This window comes from Eschscholzia californica, unplaced genomic scaffold, assembly GCF_041429995.1.
Source record: "Eschscholzia californica isolate CP2 unplaced genomic scaffold, dmEscCali1.0.p SCAF_1, whole genome shotgun sequence".
Taxonomy (NCBI): domain Eukaryota; kingdom Viridiplantae; phylum Streptophyta; class Magnoliopsida; order Ranunculales; family Papaveraceae; genus Eschscholzia; species Eschscholzia californica.
Genome location: NW_028238198.1, coordinates 75,894,902 through 75,909,925, shown reverse-complemented (window position 1 = coordinate 75,909,925; position 15,024 = coordinate 75,894,902). Strand labels below are relative to the sequence as shown.

Here is a 15,024-nt window from a genome sequence, read left to right as displayed (position 1 = left end):
CGGCATAAAATGCCAATTATCTTTTGTCGGTCATTTTACTTGGCTCTGATACCACTCTCCTCGAGATCAGGATCATGGAAGAAAGAAATAAAGTGGGTAGCGTGGAATTCTCAAGGATAGTGGAAGATGATGAAAGTAGAGAGAATATTATTCAAAGTTATTATTGCTATGTTACAAGATTGGAAGGTTTGGCACCGTTTATATAGATACTAAGAGTAACCGGATGACCTATAAACCGGTTACCGGGAACTTGAGTAGCAGGTAAAAGTAACCCCGGGTGCTCATTGGGCCCCATCGTCAGGTTATTAGTACTGCTAGTGCACGTTCCTTTACAAAAGATAATTGGCATTTTATGCCGACACCAAAAAGAAAAGTAAAATGACCGACAACCTAAAGTGCGAATATTTAAAGTAACTACAATTGTGGTGGATATAATGATATCCTTCTTTTTACAAAATGCTTGACTTTAATAAAAGTGATCATAATTGAGATTTAGACTTTTATGCAAATGGGTCCTGGGAATCTTGCATAGAGTCATCATCTTCAGTGTCGTCATCTTCATCAGATGAGTTGTTTAAAATTTCTCTCAACTGCTTCTTTAGGTCTGACTTTGAGGATGAAGCGAGCAGTTCCTTAAGAAGATCTGAGACATCCTTTTAGGAGCTTTTGGTGGAGGTGCTGGTTCAAATGAAACAATTCCTTTTTCAGAAAATATCGAATCCTTAAAGAATTCAAATTTATCCCACCATTTAATAAGAATTCTTCTTCCCAAATAAGGGATATCAGAGACTGTTATCTCAAATTTTTTAATAGGAAGATTTGCAATAACAACGTCCCATCTAGCTATCCATGGAACTTGATAATAAGCTGCAAAGATAAGCTCGGGATTTTTTAATGATGGGTTAGATTTAATAAAATCATCAAATATATTCCTAACTTTGTCAGGGAAAATTATAGGGTGTGATCCCCAAGTGTAAAACCATTTGATGAACCACTGTGGAAGATTAGTGGTGTTGAAATCACGAAATTGGAGGAACCAACTGTGTTTCTTTAGTCTATTCTCATAACAGAAGGCTCCTTCCCAGGCTTTAATGTAGTCGAAGTAGTTAAACCAATATTTATCCAATTCTCTTCTTCCAGCTCTGGGTATTTCATGATATTTGAATAAATCACCCTGCCAATTTTCAGGGGTAACAACTTTCTTAATAAAGGCTTTAGAATAAGCCCATTTTGCGCCTGACCTTATGACAGAATCAAAATCCACTGATTGAGTTACTTGCAAGATTGCGCAGTAAAAATTGTATTCCTTAGGATAAAGGAATGGGTCTGCTGATTCCCTAAGGTAAAAGGATGAAGCTTCAACTGGAGAAAGATGAGCGTATTTTAGCTCAATAGGAGCTATCCATATAGTAGTGTAAAGAATATATGGATAGATATATTCATTAGTCTGATTAGACTGAATTGCTGCTAAATAAGCATCTTCTCTTAATTTTAACTCCTTAGGAGTCGCCTTTAAGGCTTCAGCTTTAAGCTGTTCCGTTGTTTTACCAATCATAGTCTTATAAGACTGAGAACTCGCGCTTGAGGGAGAAACTGCCAATTTAGCTTTCCCTTTTCCATTATCAGACTTCTTGCCCATGACTCTGCAAAAATTCACGAGTCAAGAAATCAGGTAGCGAATTACTACTTCCTTTGATAAACTCAATGTCAAAATCAAACACAGACAATATGCCTTGCCATCTGGCAAAAATTTGTTTTGATGCTAAATTTTTAACATCTTTTTCTAAAACATCTTTGGCTGATTTGCAATCAACCCTGACCAAAAATTTTTGGTTTAATAAATCACTTTCGAATTTCTGTATACACAGAACTATAGAAAGGATTTCTTTTTTAATTGTGGAATAATTTTTCCTTGGCCCTTGCCATATCCCAGAAGTAAATCTTACTAGGGTTTCTTTGTTATTAATCCTTTGTTTAAGGATTCCACCATAGCCTAATTCAGAAGCATCAGTTTCAACAATTTTAAAAGCTTCTGGATTAGCAATGGCAAGACAAGGGATTTCCTTAATCTTTAATTTTATCTTTTGGACTGCTTCTGTATGAACATTAGTCCAATCAGGAGGATTTTTCTTAAGCCTGTCAAATAAAGGCTTAGCATCAATTGCTAAGTTTTTATAGAAGTCAGAAATATAATTAAGACTTCCTAAAAACCTTTGCAATTGAGTTTTTTCTTTGATTTCATCTGGAAATTTATCCGCAAAAGCAATAGATCTATCAATAGGGAAAATAGTCCCTTCTTTGATGGTATGGCCAAGAAATCTTATTTCTGTTTGAAATAATTTGATTTTTTTTGCTGACACAACTAAACCAGCATGTTTGACAGCATTAATAAATGCTTGAAGATGTTTAAAGTGTTTATCTATATTCTCAGAAAACACTAAAACATCATCGATATAAACAATACAGAATGGCGTATAAGGACTGAAAATGTCATTCATTATATTTTGAAATTCTGAGGGGGCATTCTTAAGCCCAAAAGGCATCACGTTCCACTCATAGTGGCCAAATGGAACTGTGAATGCAGTTTTGTATCTATCCTTTTCATCGATCTGAATTTGCCAAAACCCAGATTTCATATCAAATTTGGACATAACTTTGGCTGAAAACAGCCGATTTAATAAGTCCCTTTTATTAGGGATTGGATACCTTATCCATCTAAGAGCTTTGTTCAAAGGTTTGTAATTAATTACAAGCCTAGGAACACCTCTTTCAAGTTCAGCAGCATTTTCAACATAAAATGCAGGACAACTCCAAGGGCTGTATGATTTTCTAATTAAACCTTTGAGTAATAACTCATCAATCTCTTTTTTGCAAATTTCCAAATGGCGAGGTCCCATAGCAATTGGTCTAGCCTTAGTGGGAATTTGCCTTTCATTGAAGTCTGGCTCATAAGGCAGACTAACAATATGTTTCTTTCTTTCCCAGAAGGCATTGGGGATATCAGAACATATTGTTTTGACAATAAGATCATGAAGATCATTTATTTTCTTTTGAATTAAAGGATGTTTGATTTTTTCAGTAATTTTCATGTAACTGATCTCCTGGGATAAGGAGTTAAGAAAATTTTCTTTTCTTTGAATTTTCTTTTGTAACAAATCAATCTCGTGATAACGAGGTTCAGTAACGAAATTAAATGTAATTTCTTGGGAATTAATGGAACTTGTTATACCCTTCTCATTAATGCTTTTAATGGGATATAACATGTGAAGAAAAGGATTTCCCAAAATAACATCATGAGAAAGATTCTTTACCATTATAAATGGCATTTCTAAACAAATTCCATTATTGCAAACTGCAGTATTTTGTAGCTTGTAATTTACAAGCATTTTTCTACCATCTGCAGCATTTAAAATTTCAGTAGTTTTTGAAAAATATCTGGAGGGTATCAATCCTTCATTGATACAGTTTAAATCTGCTCCAGAGTCTACCATGGCAATTGCAGAGAGAGTATATTCTTTATGAACAATGATTTTAATTTTAATATGCCATTTATGGGTAATAACCCTGTCCAACATATTAACATATGTTAAAGATTCATCCTTCAAAGATCCTTCGTCTTTTGAAGATTTATCTTTAACAGATGTTAAAGTATCTAATTTTTCCTTTAAGGAATTCCATTCTTCTTCATCTGACTCATGATCAGAATCAGACTCAGAAAGAATAGATTTATCCTTTTTAATTTCAAGAGAAGTTACTCTAGATTTAAGAGTATTAATTTCTCTTTTGAGAACTTTGACTTCATGCAGTAATTCATTAATGCGAGAAGATTCTCCAGGAGTTTCTTCTTTTGAAATTGAAGTCTTAGCTCTTTGTAAAATTTCTTTTAGACTATAAGTCTCTGGCTCTTCAAATTTTAACCTTTTGTCACCTTTCTTTCCATTGTAATCTTCCAAATACTTTTGAAGCATTTGTCTTTTAGCAATGGGATCAGAAAGTTGATCAATAAGGTCAAGGATGAAATTATCCTCTTTTGTTAAAGGAAATAGACCATTTGCCTGACATAAGGCTTTGTAGTAATCACAATTTCCTTCGCAAGAGTCATCCTCAGATTCTTCTATTTGATCATCAGATCCCTCTGAAGATGATTCTTCCTCAGGATTGTCTTCTGCAATAGCGGCTACTTTAAAATTTTTTCCTTCTTCATTAAGAAGTAATTTTTCAAGTGACCTCTTAAGGCCTTCATCAATATTCAGGCTATTGATTTTCTTTTTCATTCTACACTTATTAGCGTAGTGGCCAGGTTTCTGGCATTTCCAGCAGACAGGGATAGTCTTTTGCCGAGAATTATTCTCAGGTTCAGACTTCCTTTTCTTTCCTTTAAAATTTTTTTTCCTTTTCTGTTTGGGAAAATACTTCTGCTTGGCATAGACCTTATTGGTCCTTTTCCCTCTATTTTCGATAGAGGTTCCAATAGGTGGTAAGCCAATTTGCTCACAAAAGTCCCCTATAATTCTTTTGCCAAGGACTTTCTCCTTTTGGATTTGTCTATGAAATTTTATTTCATTGCATAAATTAATGCCTTCAGCAACCACTTCTGAGGATAAATCCCCATAAGTGTATTCGGAATAAGGAATAATTCCATTGTGTCTTTGCTTAATACGATTGCGTATTTTTTCCGCAAAGAAATGGGGTAGTCCTGATAAGAACTTCTCTTTCCAAAAATCATTTTGACTATCATGTCTGGTGAAGACTTTTGAAAAGAATACGTCTTTATACCATTTGAACTGAGATAAGTTCTGACATTTTAAATTCATCAGTTGCTCTTGAGATCTATCAATAAGCAACGATGTAGTGCCAATAAAATGTTTTGCTATTGTATACAGAAGTGTATTGACACAATCTGTAACTTGTACAGCCTGATTGTCTCTAACTTCTGTTTTAACGGCCTGTGAAATATGTATTTTGGCTTCTTCAGGAAGGTAGAAATCCCACCATCCTTTCAATTGACCAGTAAATCCTTGAATTAAGGCTTTGGCAATATTTTGATCAGAATTACCATGTGCTTTACAAGCAGTTGCATACATAGTCATGTAGTGCAATACCGTTTGCATTTGGTATTCTGACATGCTATCTATATTCCATTCATTAATGGATTTTCCATCAAATTGAACAGTCATGAATTCATCATGTTGTTCTAATTGAAGGTCTACAGGTGTAGGCCTATGATAATAGGGCTTTGCAGGAATATTATAAGCCATTTTCTTTTTGTAGGAAGATGCAAGCTTATTTACTTGAAATTTATTTTCATTATTTTTTTGTTCTGATAAGAACATATTCTCCAGAAGATTGATCTTATCTTCTGTTTTTGAAGAATTTTCTGCTTCATCATAAGAAGCATCAGAATTATAATCTGACTCATGTGTCTCTAGAGGAGCACATTCATTGTCTTTAATTCCAAGATTTTTTAATCTTTTTATAATCTCATCAACCATTTCAGAATTCTGAGGATCCATTTTGAAATCAAAGTTTTCAGAACTCATTGGTTTGAATAAAACCTTTTCTTCAAAAGTAGTTTCTGAAATTTTAGAAACATTTGAAGCCTTTTCTTGTTTTTCAAAATCAATATTTTTCTCAATTCTATTTAATTGATCTCCCATTGTTCTGAGAGTTAAATTTGTAAAATTGTTTTCTTCAACAACAGCCTCAATGTTGTCGCTTTTCCTGTAAGGAGTTGCTACAACTTCTTCGTTGTTGATTCTTATTGCTAATTGGGTTTCCGGAGGATGAACACTCCTAAAAACTTTTCCATTTTTAGCAATAAAATTCTTATAAGAAGCTTCAAGAGAAAATATGAAATCTTGATCCTTGAAGTCAGGAAATTCTTCATAATATTGTTCCATAAAAATGAAGAAATCAATAACTTCTCCATTTTTTATTAAAACCCTTTTATAGCGAGAAAACCATTTTTCATGACTCTTAGAGTCTTTAACAAGGAAAAACCATGTTCTCTTAAATTTGTTTTCTTTGGAATAAAATAATTCCTTTGGAAGTCCCCTAAAAGGAAATTTAAATTTGAATTTTTCTTCTTTATGGATCGTTATAGGCGAAAGGCTATAATAACCCATATCAGAAGGAGTGGGGGATGTTCTTTCACTATTAATTTCAGAAGTGGGTAAATTAACCCTATATTCAGGTTGGTTTACTCCGTCTGAGGTAAATTTTGTTCCAGAAATTTTTTCAAAATTAGTTGTTGGAACTGACGAAGTAGAACTTCTACCTGGAATAACTTTGTTGTTTAGGCTTTCCAATTTTAACCTTGCAATTCTCTGATTAGAGAAGACAATTTCAACATCACCGTCAGGGAACTCTTTGATTTCTTCGAGTTCACGGTTATCTTTTTTAACAGGCTCATTAGCCTTTTCAAGAATCCATTTTTCAGGTAAATTAACATGATCCCATGTGATCGTTTTTGGGACCTTTACATTGCTTTTTTCTAAATTGGTTATAAACAAAGTAGTAGACCCCTTTTGATCTTGTAAAATATTTTTCATCTTGGGTACTACGGTGTTCATAACTTTATACTGAATCCTGTAAATAAGGATTATGTTTTCAGCTCCTTGCATCATATTAAATCCATCAGATTTAATGTCAAGGCAAAGAGAGTACATAATCGTGGGGTCGTTTAATGACAGAGTAAAATTTGGAAAACACGAAAAGAATATGGGTCCGTCACAAAGACTAGACTCCACTATTCCAAGTAATGAGTCATGAAATTTGTTGTGCCTTTTATCACGTACACAAATAATTGCGGACGTGTTTAAGCCTAAACGGGTAGCAGGTTTCAAACCTACTTGAATTAACCCAATATGCAAGAATTTGTATTGTTGTCTATGTTTATCAATCAAATTTTTTGACAACAGTTGGAATGAGTTGTAACCCTCAGTTAAGGGTATAGCCTCTTCTACAGTCTTTACGATATAATCAGAGGTGAATTCAAAAGTTCCTTTCTGTTTATAAACAGAACTTTGAACTGGTAAATTCCAGTTTTGTAAAGATTTTTCAAAATTTTCTTTTAACAAAATTTCTTTATAACAGCTACTATTAGCCTTATCATGTCTCTTAGACATGGCTCTGGTTATCCCAAGCATATTTGCTCCTGATCACTGTCAACGATTTATGCCAATCCCTTACAACGCCCTCACCGGCTAACACGGGAATTCTAGGCTACGCGACTTAGGGTTTCCCCGGGTTTCACAGGACAAAATTACTTTAGTTCACCAAAGTCACGCTTCAAGACTTAATAAGTATGATAGTATTTAAAGAAATTTAATTTGGACAACAACTTAAACACTTAAAACAAAGATTAAAACAAAAACATAAAACATAAATAAAGCTTAAAAGACACAGAGCATTTCAAAAAAAAAGTGAAGTGGTGAATTTCGAACTCATGACCTCATGGTAAGTAGTTAAGAATCCGGGGTTTTACCATTACGACGAGGCCTCCTTTATGTCTTCTACACACATCGTTATATACATATCTGTTTATATCTACATTTATAAAACAATAAACATTATTACTACTACTAATTTTTTTTCGGGAGGATCGTGGGGGTGCGGCCGCACCCCCATGGATCCGTCCTTGGGTGGTCTTGAGTTCAACTCCCACTAAAAGCAAATTTTTAACTTTTTTTATGTAAGTTATGACACACAACTCTCTCACTTTCTAGACCTCTCCCACTTTCAAATGTGAATTTGTTTTTACAATTTTTTTCAAGCAATCCATCTTTCTAACTTTAATTTTAGATTGTGTGATAAAGAAAAATCGAAACTCTATTTTTTGTAAAATCCAATACTAATTAGAAGACTTTTATTTAGTCAGGATAATCACAGAGCACACCATTAATTGGGGCTCATAATGATTTAACGTTGTACAGGTAAATTGTTTCAAATTTTGCTTATTACTTCGCGTGTAAATCTTGTTTTTTTTCGAATTTGTGTAATTGGGCCCCGATCAAAGTTTGGCACTGGGCCCCAAAATTGTCAGCCACGGCCCAGTGTAAGGTGTGTATATGACATCCAGATTTTTTGGTCGACTGTTTATGATGGGAGTAATAAGATATCATGAATCTCTTTGTCAACGGTTGGCAGCCCAAGTGGTTCCAAGGTGTTGACATAAACTCCAGAAATCCCTGGAGGTCTCAGGTTCGAATCCCAGAGAAGGTGGAATCTTTGGTATTTAATTTGGGATTATTAGGGTGTAAATAATGTAGTTGGGCTTTAGGCCATTATCTTGTTGGGCTATAGGCCCGGTCTTGTTTCAGTTTGAGTGGGCAGTTATTGAGCGTATCACATCTTTGATGTATCAATGCCAGATGTAACGACATACGTTGATCGTAGTCGGCTTCCAAAAAAAAAAAAAATATATAAGGTGCCCTTAAAAGAAAACTCTCTTTCATTTCACCTAACTTCACCGGCCATCATTTTCCCGCACGTTTATTAAAATAGTCAAATGTTTCATTCCCTGAAAATACCCTTTAAGTTCAACAAAATTACTCAAGTGCCCTACCAAGTTTCTTGTACTAGGCACTTCCATAGTGGTGTTACTGTAATTAAGATGAATATCCCATTTTAGTCATTTCATTTCATTGCCCCAAATGAAACTTCTAGTAGTATATAACGATTAAGCTTTCCTTTCTCCTATAAATTCTCCCCAATTCCATCAACCTTCTCATCCACTTCACCTCCCTCCTCGACTCGAGTATTCACATCTCTCTCTCTCTCTCTCTCTAAAACTTTCTCACTCTAGAAAAAACCCACAAAGGAGGTCATGGCAGCTATTAAAATTCATGGAAGTCCTATGTCAACTGCTACACAACGAGCTGTTGTTTGTCTTAACGAGAAAGGTCTCGACTATGAGTTTGTTAATGTTAACATGAGAGAAGGAGAACACAAAAAAGATCATTTCCTTTCTCTTAACGTAAGATCAACTTTTTTCTAATTTATCCATTTTTTTTTTTGTTAAACTTCTAATCCAAACACACCCTTATTATTTTCTTGCTTTTGTAATCACTTTCCTTTTTTTTTGTAGCCCTTTGGTCAAGTTCCAGCTTTTGAAGATGCAGATCTGAAACTATTTGGTAAGCTATAAGCTAAGATTTTTTTATTTTCTGAATCTGACTGGTCAACTATAAGATTGTCAGGCTAATTTCGTAATTTGTTGCAGAATCAAGGGCCATTACAAAATACGTAGCACACGAGTACGCAAGTCATGGAACTCAGCTAATCTACCTAGATAAGAAGATGGCTACGATGTCGGTTTGGATGGAAGTTGAAGCTCACAAATTTGAGCCGGCTTCATCGGCTTTGGCTTGGGAAATTGCTTACAAGCCACTTTTTGGTCTGACCACAGATGAAGCCGTTGTCAAAGAGAACGAAGCCAAGCTGGCTAAAGTGTTGGATGTGTATGAGAAACGGCTTGGCGAGTCCAAGTATTTGGGTGGAGCTGACTTCACTTTAGCTGATCTTCATCATCTTCCTAATCTCCAATGTTTGATGGGAACCCAAATCAAAGGATTGTTTGACAGCCGTCCACGTGTCAGTGAATGGAGTAAAGAGATCTTGAGCCGTCCATCATGGGTCACGGTTGTTGAGATGCTTAAGAACCACTAAGAATTGAGGGTTTAGTTATTACCCACTTTTGTGTTTGTCAAAGAAGAATGGTGTGACCGTGTGAGCAATTGAGAAGGTTTAGGTTTTCAACAAAAAATAAAAGAATAGTTCAACAAAAATAAATAAATAAATAAATAAAAGAAAAAAAAGGAGAGAAGGTTTAGGTACCCCACTTAATGTTTTTTAGGTCAATAAATTCTAAATGTTTGAGAGGGTTTAGCTACCCACTCTTGTTTATGTAATTTCTTGAATAATATTTATGTGGTATATGTTGGTGGTTTGAACTTTCGGAGTATTAAATTTGGTTGAAGTCTTCCCTATGTTTATTCATTGATTAGGAGTGAAAAAAACTATTGATGCATTGATCGATATTGACTCGTATAGTTTTCTATTATATATTATTGTAATTTCTTCATACTTGCTTAATATCCTAATTTGGTGTTTCCATCTAATAATTAAGTTTATATAGTATTAACCAGCATTTTCGGCAGAGTCATTTTGAAAATTTTTTTTCAAGAATGATGTCTTACAATTTAAGTCACATCCATATATTTCCTATACCGGAGAACAATAAAGAACTTATCTTATTGATTATTGCATTATAAATTTTATTTTGTGGTTCCGACGCAGACAATTTCAAAAGACATCGTTCGTGGACAAGAAAATGATTTACCATTCCTTAAAGTACTTTGGATTATATTAGGTATTTATTCCAAGAAGTCTCTTAACCATTAAAAACAATTTACACCACAACTATATTTAATACCATACATGGCGGAAAGAAAATTATGGCCACTATTGATTACACTTCGCTGAGAGGTATGAGTGGTAATGTGGTATACACATTTCAATACCGACAGTGGACTTCATCTATGTACTCCCTGGTGCACTCACCCTAATAAGACAAAAAGGATATTTTAAATTATTGAGAGGCTTTCAGTTTGTCAAAAAACTAAAATAACTCGTCTTATTAGTCATCTCAGCAATGAAGTATGCCAGAGAGTACACATGAAGCCCCCTATCATTTTTATACACATTTAGTTTCATAGTGTAGTAGAATTGTACAAGGTTTATATCGAGCATTAAGAAAGAAGGTGTTACGTAAATGATAGTGAGACTCTCTGACCATGTCGAAAACACAATGTATACTTAGAGAGGATAATATAAATAGCAATATGTAACCATAATCGCATCAGTAGGTACCCTTGAAGAATCGTTCCTGACAAGTTCACCTTCAAGGGTCTCAACTATCATCGTGGAGTATATTCAAAAACATATTCCGTGTAAAATAATTACAATCGATTAAAATACTTTATATGGCCAACTTAAACCATAACTACATCAATAGTTAAGAACCTATAAGCAAAATCTTAATCGTTATAAAATTCAAAAATTAGAAGTCTTCAACATAAACATCGATATACTCTTTTTAATAAATAAAGAATAAGAAAAAACAAAAAGTGGTTCTCCATCCAAATAAAGTTGTCTTCTTCACAACAAAGTTAAAATGTCAGTCGAGTATTTTACAATAATATTGTCAATTGTCTTATACGAGTTTTTACCTTAATATCAACAAAATCATAATCCCTTTCAACAAAATCATAATCGTACTAAATATCCTAACTTATATCACATGAAGATGTCTTTGGTCAATTATTTGTTTTCCTACTAAAGAAAAATGTAAATAACCGAATGCAAAATCCAAAAACAACTAAACATGGAATGAATCAATTCTATATTGAAACCAAATGTGATGTCTTAGAATGCTTCGATCGATGGTGCTTCAGTGATATATCTGCAATCAATAACATGCAATAATTTACTATTGTGAATATAATGAACAAAATCGGGAAGATCATATTAAGAGCAAGAAGAGTATATAACGTAAAACTCAACATCAACCGCTGCAAGTCTTCTCCATTGAATTAAAGGCCAACTTCAGCTAACAATGGGCATGCATACATCCCTAAATAAGATCGAAAATTAGTATTTGAGTAGGTCCATTGTGCCATTTAGTTTCTCCAACCCACAACGATGACTTGTCATGAAGAGTAACACAATTCACTCACTAATAACGAATTAAAAACCTAGTAAGCTAATTTTGACTCAAGTAAACCGTGAAAGTAAAATAATTGAGTAAATGATACCAATGAAAACGGATAGAGTTAATACCTATTTTTGAACACTACTTTGGGAGGACAATAAACTTTACTAGGTTGCCGGAGATTGAAGAGACAACACTGTAACAAAATCATCAAAAACATTGAAATAAAGAACAAAGCATGTCCTTAGGCAAAAACATTGAACAAAATAAGACAGATAAAATCCTAGAACAAAATGACAAAAAGACCTCAGATAATTAAACCCCCAAAAATTTGAATGGAACGAGAATTCAAAACAACAAATTTACATATAAACCTCTGATATAAAATCTTTGCTTTACTTGCAGCAAACCTGTGGTACTTAGACTTAAGTACTAAAAAAAAGGTTATTTCCCAAATGGCCCCCAACTTTGTGACCAGCTTCCTGCCTGGCCCCCTAGATTAGCAATAATTCCCGTATGACCCCCTTTTTCCGTTATCTTTAACTTTCCGTTACTCTCTCTCCTCCATCTGACTTTCTCTCTCTGCCACATCATTTGACCACGCAACATCATCATCTTCACCAGCAGGTCGCCGGCCGGCCAAATTTCCGGCCGCGACCTTCAAACTTTGTTTTTCTCTCTCTCTCTCTAAATTTTTTTTTTTTTAAATCCTCTCCTCTTTCTCTCTCTCTAAACACTCCGGCGAAGGGAAACCCTTCGCGGAGTTCGATCTGTTCAAGAACAGACCGTAATTTTTTTTTTTTAGAGAGAAGAGTGAGAAAAAAAAGTTTAAAGGTCGCCGGCCGGAAATTTTGCCGGTCGGCGACCTGCCGGTGAAGATGATGAGGTGGCATGGTCAAATGATGTGGCAGAGAGAGAAAATGAGATGGAGGAGAGAGAGTAACGGAAAGTTAAAGATAACGGAAAAAGGGGGTCATACGGGAATTATTGCTAATCTAGGGGTCAGGCAGGAAGCTGGTCACAAACTTGGGGGCCATTTGAGAAATAACCCTAAAAAAACTAGGGTTAATTCCGTTTTGGCCCCCGATTTGTGACCAACTCGCCGTTTTGGCCCCAATAAGTGTCCGACAGTTCGTTTTGACCCCAAAGTCAATTTTTCGGACAGTGCTGACATCATCAAGGCATAAGAAATACTTTTCTATACCTATATTACCCCTCTGACCAAATCAAAACCAAATCTCAAATTGTCAAATCATTTAAGTGTAATTCCTTTTTCCAAGACCTTTTTTCTCCATTTTCATATCATTTCATTTTCTCTCTCTACATTTTCTTCTTTCTCTTTCTCTACTTTTTCCTTATTCCTCTCAATAATTACCCTACTGATGGGTTCAATTGTTAAACCCAGTATTATTCCTTCCTCTTCTTGATATATTTCCTGGTAAATTTGAAACTTGGGTATCTCTAATTTTAACTGTTTGCTTCAATGCTTTCTTCAATTCTTGACAGTAATTCTTTAAGTACTCCAACTTTGTTTTAAGCTCTCCTAGAAGAGATTTCATTTCTGCAACTTCCATTAACGCTGCAACTTTGTTTTTATTAGCTTCTAACAACTATTTCTTCAATGATTCAATAGACATTACCCCCAAACTTCGATCTATCAAGGTATATACTTCATTTTTATTCATGGGTTTTGATTCATTTCTAGATTTTGATTTAAATTCTCAATCAATTTAACAAGGATTAATGGGTAGATTTAAATTATCAATTATGAGTTTTGATTCATTTCTAGTTTTAAGTCTTCTATTTTGGGTTATGATGTGATAAGAATTGTTGGGTAGTTTTCGATTATGGGTTTATTATGTGGTTGAATAATTTCATTTGGTTTCTTATTTTAGTTCATCATTTTCATTCAGAACAGAACAAGACCAATGGCTGATTATATGAAGGAAATTCAGAATGATATAAACCCTAATATGAGAGCAATTCTAGTGGATTGGTTAGTAGAAGTAGTTGACGAATATAAGTTCGTTTCCGATACACTTTATCTCTCCATCTCTTATCTTGACAGATTTCTCTCTTCAAATGTCGTTCATCGCCGAAAACTTCAGTTACTTGGTATTTCTTGCTTCTTGATTGCTGCAAACTATGAAGTATCCAAACTTCCCAAAATAGAAGATTTATGTACGTTGACGAAAACCAGTTGCAGTAAAGAAGAGATGATAAAGATGGAGGGAGAAATACTCGAGTGTCTGAATTTCGAGATTGGTAGTCCAACAATCAAAACTTTTCTAAGAAGATTCAGTGCAGTTGCTCAAGAGGATTCCAAATATCTTGACTTGGAATTTGAGTTCTTGGGTTGCTATATTTCAGAGCTAAGTTTACTGGATTATGGTTGTATTAGGTTCTTACCATCTTTGATTGCTGCTTCTGTTGTTTTTCTTGCGAAATTCGGAATCAAACCAGAGGTTCATCCTTGGAATTCAACTCTTTCGATGTTTACAGGTTATAAAACATCTGGTTTGAAGGATTGTGCCTTAGGAATCCACCAATTTTACCTCAAAATTTATCCTTGGATGTCAATAAGAGACAAGTATAAGCAAGAGAAGTTCAAAGAAGTAGCAACTATGGTTTCTCCCTCCCAAATCCCTGGGATTTATTTCGAAGATGGAGTTGAAGTTTTGCATTTATTACAAGTTGTAACTGATTTGAATTTTGCTGAACCAATTCTTCTACTTGACTTGATTATATCTGCATTTGGTGATGTTTGGAGAATACTAATGTGATTTGCACAAGAGCCCATTATCCGTTTTTTATCTTCAAAAGCTAGATTTATTGAATTAGGTGATAATGTAGTCAAAGATGTCTCCTTGTTCTTTTCTAAATAACAAGTTTCATTCTCTTCATCTTCTTCAGCTCTTTCTAACTATTGAGATGGATAAAAAAAAGTAGAGAGAGGGAAAGAACAAAATGTAGAGAGAAAATGAAAGATATGAAAATGGAGAAGAAAGGTCTTGGAAAAAGGAATTACAACTAATTGATTTGACAATTTGGGATTTGATTTGGATTTGGTAAGAGGGGTATTTCGGGTATAGGAAAGTATTGCTTATGTCTTGATGATGTCAGCACTGCCCGAAAAATTGATTTTGGGGCCAAAACGAACTGCCGGACACTTATTGGGGCCAAAACGGCGAGTTGGTCACAAATCGGGGGCCAAAACGGAATTAACCCAAAAAACTAAGAGGCATAATTTTCTAGTACAACCACAACAACCAATAGAAATAAGAGTTATTTCATTTTTAGCCTTTTATTTT

At 34.5% G+C, this 15,024-nt stretch overlaps 1 protein-coding gene and 1 pseudogene across 2 annotated transcripts; both read left to right on the top strand.

Moving 5' to 3' along the window:
- Positions 1-8,555: 8,555 nt before the first annotated feature.
- Positions 8,556-9,953, top strand: LOC147569215 (glutathione S-transferase PARB-like). Its single transcript, XM_086655673.1, has 3 exons — positions 8,556-8,977; positions 9,089-9,137; positions 9,224-9,953. The coding sequence occupies exons 1-3, from the start codon at positions 8,828-8,830 to the stop codon at positions 9,667-9,669; spliced, it is 645 nt and encodes a 214-aa protein (XP_086511799.1). The 5' UTR covers positions 8,556-8,827; the 3' UTR covers positions 9,670-9,953.
- Positions 9,954-13,456: 3,503 nt separating this feature from the next.
- LOC147569214 (cyclin-A3-2 pseudogene) lies at positions 13,457-14,507 on the top strand (annotated as a pseudogene). The gene is made up of 2 exons (XR_015234768.1): positions 13,457-13,522; positions 13,609-14,507. The product of XR_015234768.1 is annotated as a cyclin-A3-2 pseudogene (transcript).
- The last annotated feature ends 517 nt before the right edge of the window (positions 14,508-15,024 follow it).